Source organism: Lethenteron reissneri, chromosome 67, assembly GCF_015708825.2.
Source record: "Lethenteron reissneri isolate LAM-NWPU_2019-01 chromosome 67, ASM1570882v1, whole genome shotgun sequence".
Taxonomy (NCBI): Eukaryota; Metazoa; Chordata; class Hyperoartia; order Petromyzontiformes; family Petromyzontidae; genus Lethenteron; species Lethenteron reissneri.
In genome coordinates, this window is record NC_083845.1 from 445,436 (window position 1) to 465,109 (window position 19,674).

Below are 19,674 nucleotides of genomic sequence, written 5' to 3' on the forward strand. Positions count from 1 at the left end.
ACGCGTGGTGGTGTTTACTCTATACGCGTGGCGGTGTTCACTCTAGACGCGTGGCGGTGTTCACTCTAGACACGTGGCGGTGTTCACTCTAGACACGTGGCGGTGTTCACTCTAGACGCGTGGCGGTGTTCACTCTAGACACGTGGCGGTGTTCACTCTAGACACGTGGCGGTGTTCACTCTAGACACGTGGCGGTGTTCACTGGACGCGTGGCGGTGTTCACTCTAGACGTGTGGTGGTGTTCACTCTAGACGCGTGGTGGTGTTCACTCTATACGCGTGGCGGTGTTCACTCTAGACGCGTGGTGGTGTTCACTCTAGACACGTGGTGGTGTTCACTCTAGACACGTGGCGGTGTTCACTCTAGATGCGTGGCGGGTGTTCACTCTAGACACGTGGCGGTGTTCACTCTAGACACGTGGCGGTGTTCACTCTAGACACGTGGTGGTGTTCACTCTAGACGCGTGGTGGTGTTCACCTCTAGATGCGTGGCGGTGTTCACTCTAGACGCGTGGCGGTGTTCACTCTAGACGCGTGGTGGTGTTCACTCTAGACGCGTGGCGGTGTTCACTCTAGACACGTGGTGGTGTTCACTCTAGACGCGTGGTGGTGTTCACTCTGGACGCGTGGTGGTGTTCACTCTAGACACGTGGCGGTGTTCACTCTAGACGTGTGGTGGTGTTCACTCTAGACACGTGGTGGTGTTCACTCTATACGCGTGGCGGTGTTCACTCTAGACGCGTGGTGGTGTTCACTCTGGACGCGTGGTGGTGTTCACTCTAGACGCGTGGCGGTGTTCACTCTAGACACGTGGCGGTGTTCACTCTGGACGCGTGGCGGTGTTCACTCTAGACGTGTGGTGGTGTTCACTCTAGACACGTGGCGGTGTTCACTCTGGACGCGTGGCGGTGTTCACTCTAGACGTGTGGTGGTGTTCACTCTAGACACGTGGCGGTGTTCACTCTGGACGCGTGGCGGTGTTCACTCTAGACGTGTGGTGGTGTTCACTCTAGACACGTGGTGTTCACTCTAGACACGTGGCGGTGTTCACTCTGGACGCGTGGCGGTGTTCACTCTAGACGCGTGGTGGTGTTCACTCTAGACACGTGGCGGTGTTCACTCTAGACGCGTGGTGGTGTTCACTCTAGACACGTGGCGGTGTTCACTCTAGACACGTGGCGGTGTTCACTCTAGACACATGGCGGTGTTCACTCTAGACACGTGGCGGTGTTCACTCTAGACACGTGGCGGTGTTCACTCTAGACGCGTGGTGGTGTTCACTCTAGACGCGTGGCGGTGTTCACTCTGGACCCGTGGCGGTGTTCACTCTAGACGTGTGGTGGTGTTCACTCTAGACGCGTGGTGGTGTTCACTCTAGACGCATGGTGGTGTTCACTCTAGACGCGTGACGGTGTTCACTCTAGACGCGTGGCGGTGTTCACTCTAGACGCGTGGTGGTGTTTACTCTAGACACGTGGCGGTGTTCACTCTAGACGCGTGGCGGTGTTCACTCTAGACGCGTGGCGGTGTTCACTCTAGACACGTGGCGGTGTTCACTCTAGACACGTGGCGGTGTTCACTCTGGACCCGTGGCGGTGTTCACTCTAGACGTGTGGTGGTGTTCACTCTAGACGCGTGGTGGTGTTTACTCTATACGCGTGGCGGTGTTCACTCTAGACGCGTGGCGGTGTTCACTCTAGACACGTGGCGGTGTTCACTCTAGACACGTGGCGGTGTTCACTCTAGACGCGTGGCGGTGTTCACTCTAGACACGTGGCGGTGTTCACTCTAGACACGTGGCGGTGTTCACTCTAGACACGTGGCGGTGTTCACTGGACGCGTGGCGGTGTTCACTCTAGACGTGTGGTGGTGTTCACTCTAGACGCGTGGTGGTGTTCACTCTATACGCGTGGCGGTGTTCACTCTAGACGCGTGGTGGTGTTCACTCTAGACACGTGGTGGTGTTCACTCTAGACACGTGGCGGTGTTCACTCTAGATGCGTGGCGGTGTTCACTCTAGACACGTGGCGGTGTTCACTCTAGACACGTGGCGGTGTTCACTCTAGACACGTGGTGGTGTTCACTCTAGACCGTGGTGGTGTTCACTCTAGAATGCGTGGCGGTGTTCACTCTAGACTGCGTGGCCGGTGTTCACTCTAGACGTGGTGTGTTCACTCTAGACGCGTGGTGGTGTTCACTCTAGACGCGTGGCGGTGTGTCACTCTAGACACGTGGTGGTGTCACTCTAGACGCGTGGTGGTGTTCACTCTGGACGCGTGGTGGTGTTCACTCTAGACACGTGGCGGTGTTCACGCTAGACGTGTGGTGGTGTTCACTCTAGACACGTGGTGGTGTTCACTCTATACGCGTGGCGGTGTTCACTCTAGACGCGTGGTGGTGTTCACTCTGGACGCGTGGTGGTGTTCACTCTAGACGCGTGGCGGTGTTCACTCTAGACACGTGGCGGTGTTCACTCTGGACGCGTGGCGGTGTTCACTCTAGACGTGTGGTGGTGTTCACTCTAGACACGTGGCGGTGTTCACTCTGGACGCGTGGCGGTGTTCACTCTAGACGTGTGGTGGTGTTCACTCTAGACACGTGGCGGTGTTCACTCTGGACGCGTGGCGGTGTTCACTCTAGACGTGTGGTGGTGTTCACTCTAGACACGTGGTGTTCACTCTAGACACGTGGCGGTGTTCACTCTGGATGCGTGGCGGTGTTCACTCTAGACGCGTGGTGGTGTTCACTCTAGACACGTGGCGGTGTTCACTCTAGACGCGTGGTGGTGTTCACTCTAGACACGTGGCGGTGTTCACTCTAGACACGTGGCGGTGTTCACTCTAGACACATGGCGGTGTTCACTCTAGACACGTGGCGGTGTTCACTCTAGACACGTGGCCGGTGTTCACTCTAGACGCGTGGTGGTGTTCACTCTAGACGCGTGGCGGTGTTCACTCTAGACACGTGGCGGTGTTCACTCTAGACGCGTGGTGGTGTTCACTCTAGATGCGTGGTGGTGTTCACTCTAGACGCGTGGTGGTGTTCACTCTAGACGAGTGGTGGTGTTCACTCTGGACGCGTGGTGGTGTTCACTCTAGACACGTGGCGGTGTTCACTCTAGACGTGTGGTGGTGTTCACTCTGGACGCGTGGCAGTGTTCACTCTGGACGCGTGGCGGTGTTCACTCTAGACACGTGGTGGTGTTCACTCTAGACGCGTGGCGGTGTTCACTCTAGACAAGTGGCGGTGTTCACTCTAGACGCGTGGCGGTGTTCACTCTGGACGCGTGGCGGTGTTCACTCTAGACGCGTGGCGGTGTTCACTCTAGACGCGTGGCGGTGTTCACTCTAGACGCGTGGCGGTGTTCACTCTAGACGCGTGGCGGTGTTCACTCTAGACGCGTGGCGGTGTTCACTCTAGACAAGTGGCGGTGTTCACTCTAGACACGTGGCGGTGTTCACTCTAGACACGTGGCGGTGTTCACTCTAGATGCGTGGCGGTGTTCACTCTAGACACGTGGTGGTGTTCACTCTAGACGCATAGCGGTGTTGACTCTAGACGCGTGGTGGTGTTCACTCTAGACACGTGGTGGTGTTCACTCTAGACGCGTGGTGGTGTTCACTCTAGACGCGTGGTGGTGTTCACTCTAGACGCGTGGCGGTGTTCACTCTAGACGCGTGGCGGTGTTCACTCTAGACACGTGGTGGTGTTCACTCTAGACGCGTGGCGGTGTTCACTCTAGACACGTTGTGGTGTTCACTCTAGATGCGTGGCGGTGTTCACTCTAGACACGTGGTGGTGTTCACTCTAGACGCATAGCGGTGTTGACTCTAGACGCGTGGTGGTGTTCACTCTAGACACGTGGTGGTGTTCACTCTAGACGCGTGGTGGTGTTCACTCTAGACGCGTGGTGGTGTTCACTCTAGACGCGTGGCGGTGTTCACTCTAGACACGTGGTGGTGTTCACTCTAGATGCGTGGTGGTGTTCACTCTAGACGCGTGGCGGTGTTCACTCTAGACGTGTGGCGGTGTTCACTCTAGACGCGTGGCGGTGTTCACTCTAGACACGTGGCGGTGTTCACTCTGGACGCGTGGCGGTGTTCACTCTAGACGCGTGGCGGTGTTCACTCTAGACACGTGGCGGTGTTCACTCTAGACACGTGGCGGTGTTCACTCTGGACCCGTGGCGGTGTTCACTCTAGACGTGTGGTGGTGTTCACTCTAGACGCGTGGTGGTGTTTACTCTATACGCGTGGCGGTGTTCACTCTAGACGCGTGGCGGTGTTCACTCTAGACACGTGGCGGTGTTCACTCTAGACACGTGGCGGTGTTCACTCTAGACGCGTGGCGGTGTTCACTCTAGACACGTGGCGGTGTTCACTCTGGACCCGTGGCGGTGTTCACTCTAGACGTGTGGTGGTGTTCACCCTAGACGCGTGGTGGTGTTTACTCTATACGCGTGGCGGTGTTCACTCTAGACGCGTGGCGGTGTTCACTCTAGACACGTGGCGGTGTTCACTCTAGACACGTGGCGGTGTTCACTCTAGACGCGTGGCGGTGTTCACTCTAGACACGTGGCGGTGTTCACTCTAGACACGTGGCGGTGTTCACTCTAGACACGTGGCGGTGTTCACTGGACGCGTGGCGGTGTTCACTCTAGACGTGTGGTGGTGTTCACTCTAGACGCGTGGTGGTGTTCACTCTATACGCGTGGCGGTGTTCACTCTAGACGCGTGGTGGTGTTCACTCTAGACACGTGGTGGTGTTCACTCTAGACACGTGGCGGTGTTCACTCTAGATGCGTGGCGGTGTTCACTCTAGACACGTGGCGGTGTTCACTCTAGACACGTGGCGGTGTTCACTCTAGACACGTGGTGGTGTTCACTCTAGACGCGTGGTGGTGTTCACTCTAGATGCGTGGCGGTGTTCACTCTAGACGCGTGGCGGTGTTCACTCTAGACGCGTGGTGGTGTTCACTCTAGACGCGTGGCGGTGTTCACTCTAGACACGTGGTGGTGTTCACTCTAGACGCGTGGTGGTGTTCACTCTGGACGCGTGGTGGTGTTCACTCTAGACACGTGGCGGTGTTCACTCTAGACGTGTGGTGGTGTTCACTCTAGACACGTGGTGGTGTTCACTCTATACGCGTGGCGGTGTTCACTCTAGACGCGTGGTGGTGTTCACTCTGGACGCGTGGTGGTGTTCACTCTAGACGCGTGGCGGTGTTCACTCTAGACACGTGGCGGTGTTCACTCTGGACGCGTGGCGGTGTTCACTCTAGACGTGTGGTGGTGTTCACTCTAGACACGTGGCGGTGTTCACTCTGGACGCGTGGCGGTGTTCACTCTAGACGTGTGGTGGTGTTCACTCTAGACACGTGGCGGTGTTCACTCTGGACGCGTGGCGGTGTTCACTCTAGACGTGTGGTGGTGTTCACTCTAGACACGTGGTGTTCACTCTAGACACGTGGCGGTGTTCACTCTGGACGCGTGGCGGTGTTCACTCTAGACGCGTGGTGGTGTTCACTCTAGACACGTGGCGGTGTTCACTCTAGACGCGTGGTGGTGTTCACTCTAGACACGTGGCGGTGTTCACTCTAGACACGTGGCGGTGTTCACTCTAGACACATGGCGGTGTTCACTCTAGACACGTGGCGGTGTTCACTCTAGACACGTGGCGGTGTTCACTCTAGACGCGTGGTGGTGTTCACTCTAGACGCGTGGCGGTGTTCACTCTAGACACGTGGCGGTGTTCACTCTAGACGCGTGGTGGTGTTCACTCTAGATGCGTGGTGGTGTTCACTCTAGACGCGTGGTGGTGTTCACTCTAGACGAGTGGTGGTGTTCACTCTGGACGCGTGGTGGTGTTCACTCTAGACACGTGGCGGTGTTCACTCTAGACGTGTGGTGGTGTTCACTCTGGACGCGTGGCAGTGTTCACTCTGGACGCGTGGCGGTGTTCACTCTAGACACGTGGTGGTGTTCACTCTAGACGCGTGGCGGTGTTCACTCTAGACAAGTGGCGGTGTTCACTCTAGACGCGTGGCGGTGTTCACTCTGGACGCGTGGCGGTGTTCACTCTAGACGCGTGGCGGTGTTCACTCTAGACGCGTGGCGGTGTTCACTCTAGACGCGTGGCGGTGTTCACTCTAGACAAGTGGCGGTGTTCACTCTAGACACGTGGCGGTGTTCACTCTAGACACGTGGCGGTGTTCACTCTAGATGCGTGGCGGTGTTCACTCTAGACACGTGGTGGTGTTCACTCTAGACGCATAGCGGTGTTGACTCTAGACGCGTGGCGGTGTTCACTCTAGACACGTGGTGGTGTTCACTCTAGACGCGTGGTGGTGTTCACTCTAGACGCGTGGTGGTGTTCACTCTAGACGCGTGGCGGTGTTCACTCTAGACGCGTGGCGGTGTTCACTCTAGACACGTGGTGGTGTTCACTCTAGACGCGTGGCGGTGTTCACTCTAGACACGTTGTGGTGTTCACTCTAGATGCGTGGCGGTGTTCACTCTAGACACGTGGTGGTGTTCACTCTAGACGCATAGCGGTGTTGACTCTAGACGCGTGGTGGTGTTCACTCTAGACACGTGGTGGTGTTCACTCTAGACGCGTGGTGGTGTTCACTCTAGACGCGTGGTGGTGTTCACTCTAGACGCGTGGCGGTGTTCACTCTAGACACGTGGTGGTGTTCACTCTAGATGCGTGGTGGTGTTCACTCTAGACGCGTGGCGGTGTTCACTCTAGACGTGTGGCGGTGTTCACTCTAGACGCGTGGCGGTGTTCACTCTAGACACGTGGCGGTGTTCACTCTGGACGCGTGGCGGTGTTCACTCTAGACGTGTGGCGGTGTTCACTCTAGACGCGTGGCGGTGTTCACTCTAGACGCGTGGCGGTGTTCACTCTAGACACGTGGCGGTGTTCACTCTAGACACGTGGCGGTGTTCACTCTGGACGCGTGGTGGTGTTCACTCTAGATACGTGGCGGTGTTCACTCTAGACACGTGGCGGTGTTCACTCGAGACGCGTGGCGGTGTTCACTCTCTACATGTGGAGTGGGGACAACTGGGGGATCTGGAGGGAAATCTACGCGACCACTGGAAGAGAGAGAGAGACGCAAACTCCAAATATACAGCAGGCGTCAGGGTCGGGATCGAACCCACAATTTCCTGTATGCCAGGAGAGGTAGTTAACACCACGGGGAGAGAGAGACACGCAGCATCGGCTGTGTTGATTGATCCTCAATGAATTACTTGGTGGAGTGAGGAAGCATTTATACTGAGCAGGTGAAGGTGGCCAGGCGTGGGTCTGGACACACCACCACCTGTGAACCATGCCAGTGTGTGACGGTGGTGGAGCCAGTGGGGGTGGGGTGGCACGTACCCCCCCAACGATCCCATCTAAATCCCTAATTTCGATAGGATCATTGGGGTTTATTAGTAACTAGCTTCACTACCCGGCTTCGCCCGGGACTTGGATTCTTGTCATGGATAAATTTAATATTCCCTTATATTTCACTGAAAACCCCTGAAAAAAATGTATGCTTGCAAGAAAGAAAAGCCGAAACACATCAATTTACCTAAATCGGATTTTTTCATTCAAGGAAATTCAACCGTAACCCACTTCTACGTAAGGTCGATTTTGGCAACTCAGGAAGGGAATGACGTGGCGAGCTGAAAATAGTCGTGTTCGCTTTGAAATTCCAGACAGCATAAGCTGTGAAAATTTCATGACGCCAGAGCTCAGCGTTGGAGAGTTTTTGCTGCTTCACACAAACAAACAGGTGTAATTTCTGCTTTATATTTAAGATGGCAGTTGTACCCGTTCTTCGCACGGATTTGTATTGAAACTCCGATAAGCCAATGCCTTTGTAGAGTAGTAAATAATGACGTTGCGTCACGCTCGCCCTCCGGTGCAGTGACGGCAGAGAGTGACGTCATGCACGGCGGGTGGGACGGTGACATCATATTTAGGGTGGGACCTGTGAGGTTGGAAGTTGGGACCCAGGGTAGGGGGAAATTAGCGCCAGGCTAGAGTAGCCTGTGTGAGTGCTAGGAATCCCCAGTACCCTTCCCCTGGGGTGTGGAGTGTGAGTAGAGATGGGAACGTGTGCCTGCAGTGGGAACAGCCCAGCCGCCGCCGAAGGAAGGCTAGAGGGTTAGAAGCCCAACCTCGTCGCCGGGCGGTGATGGCGTGCCCCCGCCCGGGGCAGACGAGGGGAAGCCGTGCCGGGGCGTAGAATAATGGGAGACAGTTCCACGTGCAGGCCAGAGTTCTGACACGCACCATAACGGGGGCAGGCGTCGGGTGTGGAGTGTAGACAGTGAGTGTTTAGTACTCAGAGTGTAAATGACATGTGAAGAGTGGTTAATAAACAACTGGCGCAAGCCCTTACATGAAGTTCCGTCTCCGTGTGGATCTACAAGTCTCCAGTGGTGTCAAGAATAACCACACAACACCTTCATCGGCCTCAACACCTTCAGCGAGCGCGATGCCGATCACACGCGTCGAATAAAAAGCAAGGGACAAGGCCTTGCCTACTAACAACTCCTTACTAACAACTCCTTACTTACTAACAACTCCTTAATAACAACTATCATTTTTCATTGCTGGAGGGGTTGCCCCCCCTACCTGAAAATCCTGGCTCCGCCTCTGAGTGTGTGACAGTGTCAAGTTTGTATTTGCAGTAAAGTCTATTAACTCTATTGAGCACGGAGGTTATATCAAAACAGTAGTTGTTTTTTGTTTTCCTCTGGAACTCTTTGTAAGAATGGAGTCAGGAAGTTAACACGGCACACACATGCAGCTGAAGTCAGATCTGCTCATCCCAGCATTCAAGGACATCGTGAGCCTGGCTGGCTTCACACCTCTAAGTTGCGATTGAACATTAATTTATGCATTTCTGCATAACACAAATAGTATTCTTTTCAACACCTTTTGCTATGTCAGCTGAATTTAGCTTTCATAAATATTCCTTTTGAAGCCAGACAGCCAATATTGTGTGCTCGGAATTTTGGGTTAACATTCATTTTGAAGATATGAGGGCTTCCAGGCATGTTTATACTCATTTGCCCTCTCATTGTGTGCCACAACAGGCCGTGTGATGAATTTGGGACACTTTTACAACTATATCATGAATATCTATTAATCATTATAGACGTGTAAGTCACGTGTGACTGTGTATATGCATTCCGCTGTGCCTCGATACTGATGTGTAGATGGTGTGGATATTCTTTTTCTGTCTGCAGCTGCCGCTTCCTCTGCAGAATTGGTCTGATGGAGCAAAGGCACTCGGCGCAGCTCGGTGCAAAAAGGCATCAATGCAACCGGTGTGCATACAGCGCGGATCGTCTTAGAAATTTGACACTGCACCAGAGAACTCACACAGGAGAGAAACCCTTCAAGTGCAGTGTGTGTGGGAAGGCGTTTGGACATTCATCTACTCTTGTAGCACACCAGAGAACTCACACGGGAGAGAAACCCTGCAAGTGCAGTGTGTGTGGGAAGGCGTTTGGACATTCATCTGCTCTTGTATCACACCAGAGAACACACACGGGAGAGAAACCCTTCGAGTGCAGCGTGTGTGGGAAGGCATTTGGACATTCATCTACTCTTGTAAAACACCTGAGAACACACACGGGAGAGAAACCCTATAAGTGCAGTGTGTGTGTGAAGGCGTTTGCAAATTTATCTCATCTTGTAGTACACCAGAAAATACACACGGGAGAGAAACCCTTCAAGTGCACTCCGTGCGGGAAGGCGTTTGCACGTTCATCAAATTTTCATGTCTACCAGAGATCACACAAGCATCAGAAGATCCACCAGGAGTGGAGTCTGAAATCAGCTTTAGAAAGTCAAAGTGCTGCAATGAGCCCATCCCTCATCAAACAAGAACCGGAAGAAAATCCCAGCTTGGACATTTTCAAAGAAATCGAGGTGAAATATGAAGAGGTGACGGTGAAATGTGAAGAAGTGATGGTGAAGAGCGAAGAAGTGAAGGTAAAATGTGAAGATGAAGATTCAACCACAAAATTGGACCTTCACATCGATGGAGACAACGTGAAGCAGGAGGAGAATTCTGACTGTGAGTCAGAGCGAGGCAACTTCCAGCAGTTTATGGAAGTGGAGGTGTGGGTGGACTTCCTCCGAGACAATACAAAGTCAAATGGAGACCCGGGAGATGTGTAAGCTTGAGATGATGTCGCTCCAATAGATGCTCCTTTGTCACAGGCCTTTAATGACAAGAATGTGAAGTTTAATACTCGGTTCCTAGGTGCAACCTGCAGGGTAAGAGCGGCCAGTCTTTGTGGACCTGTTTGTTGGGTAGATTTCGAACCAGAAGCGAGAGCCAATAAGCTCCCAAGCATTCACTATGTTCTCATAATTGCATTTATATGGTGCTTGCTTAATCGCCTCTGGCAACTCGGAGTTTTGTATCGTATCTCGTCTCAACACTCCAAGAACATCCCCAAGTAGCAGCTGCCCCTGTGTGGCACAAGGTGGTGGCCCTGCACCGGCCTGCATGTGGACAAGAGCCTGTCAGTAGGGGGCGATGGTTGATGTGGCATCTCAGTTGTGGAGTTTGTAGGTAATGTTTAGTATTTGATAAATTTTGACCCAGATGCCAGCATGCAATGGCCTACTCGTTTTGAATGGTGCATTAGTATGTTGTACATACACTGTTAAGCAGATTTTGTGTATTTTTTTAATTAGCTTCTTGCTAATGCGATGTAACCTAGTGCAGTAATTCAATTTTGTTAACATGCCTGTCACTAATTTAGAATGAATACTTGTCTGATTGTGTGCGTACATGTAACCTTTTGTCTATAAGGGTCAAACATTGAGTAAGTGATGTTAGGACAAAGTTTGTGTTTTGCAAGTAACCTGTACAGATAACTCAGGTGAGACTCCTTGTTCTTGTGATACAGGTCAAAGGGTATTTTTGTGTTTTCAGGAAGCATCTCTCTCTGGAGCAACTCATTGTCTTTGAAATAGGGAGCACACTCGGATCATTCATCAGTTACAAGGCAAACCACTTAAAAGTTACACGTAGAGGAGGTACATTCTCTATAACACGAATTATAATTTTGCATTACGTGTTGACAGATTTTGTCTAACTCGGACTAGAAATGCTCCTTGCTGATTAACGTCTGGATGTCCGTAACTATCGGTTGAAACAAGCCCGGCTGCTGTTGAGACGCTGTGCACCAATAAGGGTCCACAGGTGGCTTGCACTGAATCAATGACGCGCTCCCAGAAGTCTGTGCTAGTTATAGTTTGTGTAAAACATTCATTTGTTTCGTGGAGAGATCGATAAATGAAAGATGTCGTGTCTGCTGATCTGCTTCATAGCAAGGAGGTAATTCTAAGAGCCTATTTGAAATACATTTTTGGTACAGATTTGTATTTGGTTACAATGCAAAGCACATCTTGTAGATACATTCTCCACAACAACACTCATTAGAATTTTGCATGACGTCTTATATGTTGGCGAACTAGGACAAGAAATGGTCCTTGCTGATTAACGTCTGGATGTTCACAACCATGGGGTGAAGCAAGCCTGACCGCCTGCGGTGCCCCTCAACCATTTACGGCCTTGGGCCAGGAAAGTCACGAAAAAATTGCACCCGAAAGACGCATTCACGCAAGCACCCGATGCTCCGTTGTGAAGTTTCAAAATGAAACAACTTTGAATTGTATTATGTTTTGCATTAGATCATTGTATTTTTTCTTTAAAAGCTTATATCATTTTACATATGGAAGACTTAATTGAAAACGACATTTCATGTGAATTTTCTCTAGTCGTTAAGTAGATTGCCTTGCCGCGGATTCTGTTCGATGCGGACTTTCACCTGGTTGGGAGAAGACCGCCGTCTGCAGATCGATTCCAACGCGATCGAACGTCTGTCCCTGCGCCTCTGTCGTTCATGCAGGGGGCGCGTAGGTTTGCAGCGCCCCCTGCATGAAAGCGATGGAAAGTGCAGCGTTCGTCACAGATAAATGAAGTCGTGTGCTTATATATTTACGTATAAATTGTACACCAAAACCGGTCCACAGTTGACTTGCACTGAATGCTGCAGTAGTTATTATATTTTGTGTAAAACATTCCTTTGTTTCGCGGAGAGACTGATAAATGAAAGACGTCTTGTCTGCTGCTCTAGTTCATATCCGTGTACATCGATATCCCACATTGCTTACACTACACACCATACACAGGGAAATAAATAGAAACTAGAACGACTTCCGGGGATGGGCAAAGAGCGAGGAATCTCTTTCAATGGAGCGAGTTCAGTGAGTTCGATTCAACATCTCTCTGTTCGCCTCTGTGTCTCTGTTCGCCTCTATTCGCCTCTATGTGTCTCTCTCTCTCTGCCTGTCTCTGTCCATGTCGTCTCTGTGTTCCTCTTGTCTGTGTCTGTCCGCATGTCTTGTCTGTCTGTCCCACCGCAGTCAACGACTGTCAGTAGCAGCAGGCGCCCGTTCAGCTCCCACGGCTACACGCCACTCAAAGTTGCTCCCAACACAAAGACAAAGATCCCCCGTAAAGCCTGGACAGAATGTCAGGGCAAGTGCTGTTAGCGATCACCTAACACAAACACAAAGATCCCCCGTAAAGCCTGCACAGAATGTTGGGGCAAGTGCTGTTAGCGAGCACCTATTAAGGGTGGGACAACACACGAGGGGGTGGGTGGCCAGCACCACGCCCGGCCGCCTTTGTCTCCCCAGTGGCGATGTTGACACCGCACCGGGTACTCTTTTGAGGCTGACTCGACGTAGGGGAGGCTCAGGACCGGCTCAGAAAGTCGTCACTGGCGATGTTGGCCACGAGCGGGAATGGAACTCGGCGCAGCGCTCAGCACGACACTGCCGCTCCCCTTCTGTCAACAAACTTGAACTCTGACCCCGCCCTCAGACGTCGCCGCTCAGCGTGACCTCATCTGCGTCAAACGCCAGGGGGAGGTGTGCCTCGCTAGGGACGTCATGTCACCTACCCCGACCACCGAGCTCTTGAGCGTGACGTCACTTTCGCTCGGCCGCAGCCGATGTCTGTTCCAGTGCCAATCCTTATTTGGGCAAAGCCACGCCCGGTGACTGGCGGCTCATTAACATAATTTATTCGTGAAAGCCGTCGCGAGTTTCGAGCCGCTCAATGTGGGGAGGGGAGTGTCATCGTACACCGCTAGTGACGTCATGTCACCTGCTGCCGCGTGACGTCACGAGGGACCAGGAAGTTGCCGCTCGGCCCGTGCACTGAAATCCGAGGTGAGAAATTCTCATCGCGGTTGTGGTGATTGTGGTGGTTGTGGTTGTTGTTGTGGTTATTGTGGTGGTTGTTTTGGTGGTGGTGGTTGTTTTGGTGGTGGTGGTTGTTTTGGTGGTGGTGGTTGTGGTGGTGGTTGTGGTGGTGGTTGTGGTGGTTGTGGTGGTGATTGTGGTGGTTGTTGTTTACCGAGGTAGAGCCTCGCTCTCTCTCTCGTAGGGATGTCATTTGAGTAGCAGCGAGCATGGAAGCGATGTCCAGGGTGGGACTTTACAACGCGGGGCCTTGCCTCCTGCCCTCGCCTGATGGCGTTTGCTTCAATTCTCTCGCTTAAGTTGAATTTGTCTTCACACGGATCGCCACTTTGTAACTTTGTTTAAATATTCTATATTAACACAGTTTTTTTTGTTACCAGGCCACGCCCGCTTGAGCTGCTGTACCGCTCTTGTTATCAGAAGTGACCTGCCCACAGCAACAACAAGGCGCGTGGCGGTGTTCACTCTAGACACGTGGCGGTGTTCACTCTAGACACGTGGCGGTGTTCACTCTAGACACGTGGCGGTGTTCACTCTAGACACGTGGCGGTGTTCACTCTAGACACGTGGCGGTGTTCACTCTAGACGCGTGGTGGTGTTCACTATAGACACGTGGTGGTGTTCACTCTAGACACGTGGCGGTGTTCACTCTAGACACGTGGCGGTGTTCACTCTAGACGCGTGGCGGTGTTCACTCTGGACGCGTGGTGGTGTTCACTCTAGACACGTGGCGGTGTTCACTCTGGACGCGTGGCGGTGTTCACTCTAGACGCGTGGCGGTGTTCACTCTAGACGCGTGGCGGTGTTCACTCTGGACGCGTGGCGGTGTTCACTCTAGACACGTGGCGGTGTTCACTCTAGACACGTGGCGGTGTTCACTCTAGACACGTGGCGGTGTTCACTCTAGACGCGTGGCGGTGTTCACTCTGGACGCGTGGTGGTGTTCACTCTAGACGCGTGGCGGTGTTCATTCAAGACACGTGGTGGTGTTCACTCTAGACACGTGGTGGTGTTCACTCTAGACGCGTGGCGGTGTTCACTCTAGACACGTGGCGGTGTTCACTCTAGACGCGTGGCGGTGTTCACTCTAGACGCGTGGCGGTGTTCACTCTAGACGCGTGGCGGTGTTCACTCTAGACGCGTGGCGGTGTTCATTCTGGACGCGTGGCGGTGTTCACTCTAGACACGTGGCGGTGTTCACACTAGACACGTGGCGGTGTTCACTCTAGACGCGTGGCGGTGTTCACTCTGGACGCGTGGTGGTGTTCACTCTAGACACGTGGCGGTGTTCACTCTAGACGCGTGGTGGTGTTCGCTCTAGACGCGTGGCGGTGTTCACTCTGGACGCGTTCCGGTGTTCACTCTAGACGCGTGGTGGTGTTCACTCTAGACACGTGGTGGTGTTCACTCTAGACACGTGGTGGTGTTCACTCTAGACACGTGGTGGTGTTCACTCTAGACACGTGGCGGTGTTCACTCTAGACGCGTGGTGGTGTTCACTCTAGACGCGTGGCGGTGTTCATTCTAGACACGTGGTGGTGTTCACTCTAGACGCGTGGCGGTGTTCACTCTAGACACGTGGTGGTGTTCACTCTAGACGCGTGGCGGTGTTCACTCTAGACGCGTGGTGGTGTTCACTCTAGACACGTGGTGGTGTTCACTCTAGACGCGTGGCGGTGTTCACTCTAGACACGTGGCGGTGTTCACTCTAGACGCGTGGTGGTGTTCACTCTAGACGCGTGGCGGTGTTCACTCTAGACGCGTGGCGGTGTTCACTCTAGACGCGTGGCGGTGTTCACTCTAAACGCGTGGCGGTGTTCACTCTAGACGCGTGGCGGTGTTCACTCTAGACACGTGGCGGTGTTCACTCTAGACGCGTGGTGGTGTTCACTCTAGTCGCGTGGCGGTGTTCACTCTAGACGCGTGGTGGTGTTCACTCTAGACGCGTGGCGGTGTTCACTCTAGACGCGTGGCGGTGTTCACTCTAGACGCGTGGCGGTGTTCACTCTAGACGCGTGGCGGTGTTCACTCTAGACGCGTGGTGGTGTTCACTCTGGACGCGTGGTGGTGTTCACTCTAGACACGTGGCGGTGTTCACTCTAGACACGTGGTGGTGTTCACTCTAGACACGTGGCGGTGTTCACTCTAGACGCGTGGTGGTGTTCACTCTGGACGCGTGGCGGTGTTCACTCTAGACACGTGGTGGTGTTCACTCTAGACGCGTGGCGGTGTTCACTCTGGACGCGTGGTGGTGTTCACTCTGGACGCGTGGCGGTGTTCACTCTGGACACGTGGTGGTGTTCACTCTAGACGCGTGGCGGTGTTCACTCTAGACGCGTGGTGGTGTTCACTCTAGACACGTGGTGGTGTTCACTCTGGACACGTGGTGGTGTTCACTCTAGACACGTGGCGGTGTTCACTCTAGACGCGTGGTGGTGTTCACTCTGGACGCGTGGCGGTGTTCACTCTGGACACGTGGCGGTGTTCACTCTAGACGCGTGGCGGTGTTCACTCTAGACGCGTGGTGGTGTTCACTCTGGACGCGTGGTGGTGTTCACTCTAGACGCGTGGCGGTGTTCACTCTAGACGCGTGGTGGTGTTCACTCTGGACGCGTGGCGGTGTTCACTCTAGACACGTGGTGGTGTTCACTCTAGACGCGTGGCGGTGTTCACTCTAGACGCGTGGCGGTGTTCACTCTAGACACGTGGCGGTGTTCACTCTAGACGCGTGGCGGTGTTCACTCTAGACGCGTGGCGGTGTTCACTCTAGACGCGTGGCGGTGTTCACTCTAGACACGTGGCGGTGTTCACTCTAGACGCGTGGCGGTGTTCACTCTAGATGCGTGGTGGTGTTCACTCTAGACACGTGGTGGTGTTCACTCTAGACGCGTGGCGGTGTTCACTCTAGACGCGTGGCGGTGTTCACTCTAGACGCGTGGCGGTGTTCACTCTAGACGTGTGGCGGTGTTCACTCTAGACACGTGGCGGTGTTCACTCTGGACGCGTGGCGGTGTTCACTCTGGACGCATGGCGGTGTTCACTCTGGACGCGTGGCGGTGTTCCCTCTAGACGCGTGGCGGTGTTCACTCTAGATGCGTGGCGGTGTTCACTCTAGACGCGTGGCGGTGTTCACTCTAGACACGTGGTGGTGTTCACTCTGGACGCGTGGTGGTGTTCACTCTAGACGCGTGGTGGTATTCACTCTAGACACGTGGCGGTGTTCACTCTAGACGCGTGGCAATGTTCACTCTAGACGCGTGGCGGTGTTCACTCTGGACACGTGGCGGTGTTCACTCTAGACACGTGGTGGTATTCACTCTAGACGTGTGGTGGTGTTGACTCTAGACACGTGGCGGTGTTCACTCTAGACACGTGGCGGTGTTCACTCTAGACGCGTGGCGGTGTTCACTCTGGACGCGTGGCGGTGTTCACTCTAGACGCGTGGCGGTGTTCACTCTGGACGCATGGCGGTGTTCACTCTAGACACGTGGTGGTGTTCACTCTAGACACGTGGCTGTGTTCACTCTAGACACGTGGCGGTGTTCACTCTGGACGCGTGGCGGTGTTCACTCTGGACGCGTGGCGGTGTTCACTCTGGACGCGTGGCGGTGTTCACTCTAGACGCGTGGTGGTGTTCACTCTGGACGCGTGGCGGTGTTCACTCTAGACACGTGGCGGTGTTCACTCTGGACGCGTGGCGGTGTTCACTCTGGACGCGTGGCGGTGTTCACTCTAGACACGTGGCGGTGTTCACTCTGGACGCGTGGTGGTGTTCACTCTGGACGCGTGGCGGTGTTCACTCTGGACGCGTGGCGGTGTTCACTCTAGACGCGTGGTGGTGTTCACTCTAGACGCGTGGTGGTGTTCACTCTAGACACGTGGCGGTGTTCACTCTAGACGCGTGGTGGTGTTCACTCTAGACGCGTGGCGGTGTTCACTCTAGACGCGTGGTGGTGTTCACTCTAGACACGTGGCGGTGTTCACTCTAGACGCGTGGCGGTGTTCACTCTAGATGCGTGGTGGTGTTCACTCTAGACACGTGGTGGTGTTCACTCTAGACGCGTGGCGGTGTTCACTCTAGACGCGTGGCGGTGTTCACTCTAGACGCGTGGCGGTGTTCACTCTAGACGTGTGGCGGTGTTCACTCTAGACACGTGGCGGTGTTCACTCTGGACGCGTGGCGGTGTTCACTCTGGACGCGTGGCGGTGTTCACTCTGGACGCGTGGCGGTGTTCCCTCTAGACGCGTGGCGGTGTTCACTCTAGATGCGTGGCGGTGTTCACTCTAGACGCGTGGCGGTGTTCACTCTAGACACGTGGTGGTGTTCACTCTGGACGCGTGGTGGTGTTCCCTCTAGACGCGTGGTGGTATTCACTCTAGACACGTGGCGGTGTTCACTCTAGACGCGTGGCAATGTTCACTCTAGACGCGTGGCGGTGTTCACTCTGGACACGTGGCGGTGTTCACTCTAGACACGTGGTGGTATTCACTCTAGACGTGTGGTGGTGTTGACTCTAGACACGTGGCGGTGTTCACTCTAGACACGTGGCGGTGTTCACTCTAGACGCGTGGCGGTGTTCACTCTGGACGCGTGGCGGTGTTCACTCTAGACGCGTGGCGGTGTTCACTCTGGACGCATGGCGGTGTTCCCTCTAGACACGTGGTGGTGTTCACTCTAGACACGTGGTGGTGTTCACTCTAGACGCGTGGTGGTGTTCACTCGAGATGCGTGGTGGTGTTCACTCTGGACGCGTGGTGGTGTTCACTCTGGACGCGTGGCGGTGTTCACTCTGGACGCGTGGCGGTGTTCACTCTGGACGCGTGGCGGTGTTCACTCTAGACACGTGGCGGTGTTCACTCTGGACGCGTGGTGGTGTTCACTCGAGACGCGTGGTGGTGTTCACTCTGGACGCGTGGCGGTGTTCACTCTAGACGCGTGGTGGTGTTCACTCTGGACGCGTGGCTGTGTTCACTCTAGACACGTGGCGGTGTTCACTCTGGACGCGTGGCGGTGTTCACTCTGGACGCGTGGCGGTGTTCACTCTGGACGCGTGGCGGTGTTCACTCTAGACGCGTGGTGGTGTTCACTCTGGACGCGTGGCGGTGTTCACTCTAGACACGTGGCGGTGTTCACTCTGGACGCGTGGCGGTGTTCACTCTGGACGCGTGGCGGTGTTCACTCTAGACACGTGGCGGTGTTCACTCTGGACGCGTGGTGGTGTTCACTCTGGACGCGTGGCGGTGTTCACTCTGGACGCGTGGCGGTGTTCACTCTAGACGCGTGGTGGTGTTCACTCTGGACGCGTGGCGGTGTTCACTCTAGACACGTGGCGGTGTTCACTCTGGACGCGTGGCGGTGTTCACTCTGGACGCGTGGCGGTGTTCACTCTGGACGCGTGGCGGTGTTCACTCTGGACGCGTGGTGGTGTTCACTCTGGACGCGTGGTGGTGTTCACTCTCTGCATGTCGAGATGGGGACAACCGGGGGATCCGGAGGAAAATCAACGCGACCACAGGGAGAGAGAGAGAGACGTGAACTCCAAATGTACAGCAGGCGTCAGGGTCGGGATCGAACCCACGACTTCCTGTATACCAGGAGAGGTAGTTAACACCACGGGGTAGCTGTGTGTACGTGTGTGTGTGTGTGTTGCTGTGTGTACGTGTGTGTGTGTGTAGCTGTGTGTACGTGTATGTGTGTGTGTGTAGCTGTGTGTGTGTGTGTGTGTGTAGCTGTGTGTACGTGTATGTGTGTGTGTGTAGCTGTGTGTACGTGTGTGTGTGTAGCTGTGTGTACGTGTGTGTGTAGCTGTGTGTACGTGTGTGTAGCTGTGTGTACGTGTGTGTGTGTAGCTGTGTGTACGTGCGTGTGTGTGTGTAGCTGTGTGTACGTGCGTGTGTGTGTGTAGCTGTGTGTACGTGCGTGTGTGTGTGTAGCTGTGTGTATGTGCGTGCGTGTGTGTGTAGCTGTGTGTGTGTGTAGCTGTGTGTACGTGCGTGCGTGTGTGTGTGTAGCTGTGTGTACGTGCGTGCGTGTGTGTGTAGCTGTGTGTACGTGCGTGCGTGTGTGTGTGTGTAGCTGTGTGTACGTGCGTGTGTGTGTGTGTGTGTAGCTTTGTGTACGTGCGTGCGTGTGTGTGTGTAGCTTTGTGTACGTGCATGTGTGTGTGTAGCTGTGTGTGCGTACGTGTGTGTGTAGCTGTGTGTGCGTGCGTGTGTGTGTAGCTGTGTGTGCGTGCGTGTGTGTAGCTGTGTGTACGTGCGTGCGTGTGTGTGTAGCTGTGTGTACGTGTGTGTGTAGCTGTGTGTGCGTGTGTAGCTGTGTAGCTGTGTGTGCGTGTGTAGCTGTGTGTACGTGTGTGCGTGTGTGTGTAGCTGT

At 54.2% G+C, this 19,674-nt stretch overlaps 1 protein-coding gene across 1 annotated transcript in view; it reads left to right on the top strand.

Annotated features, from left to right (window-relative positions):
• LOC133360240 (zinc finger protein OZF-like) overlaps positions 1–19,674 on the top strand; it is a 35,313-nt gene that overhangs the window by 1,299 nt on the left and 14,340 nt on the right. The window contains exon 3 of the mRNA XM_061578886.1: positions 9,251–9,761. Coding sequence (XP_061434870.1) covers positions 9,279–9,761 — 483 coding nt within the window. The 5' untranslated portion in view covers positions 9,251–9,278. The remainder of the gene's footprint in view (positions 1–9,250; positions 9,762–19,674) is intronic.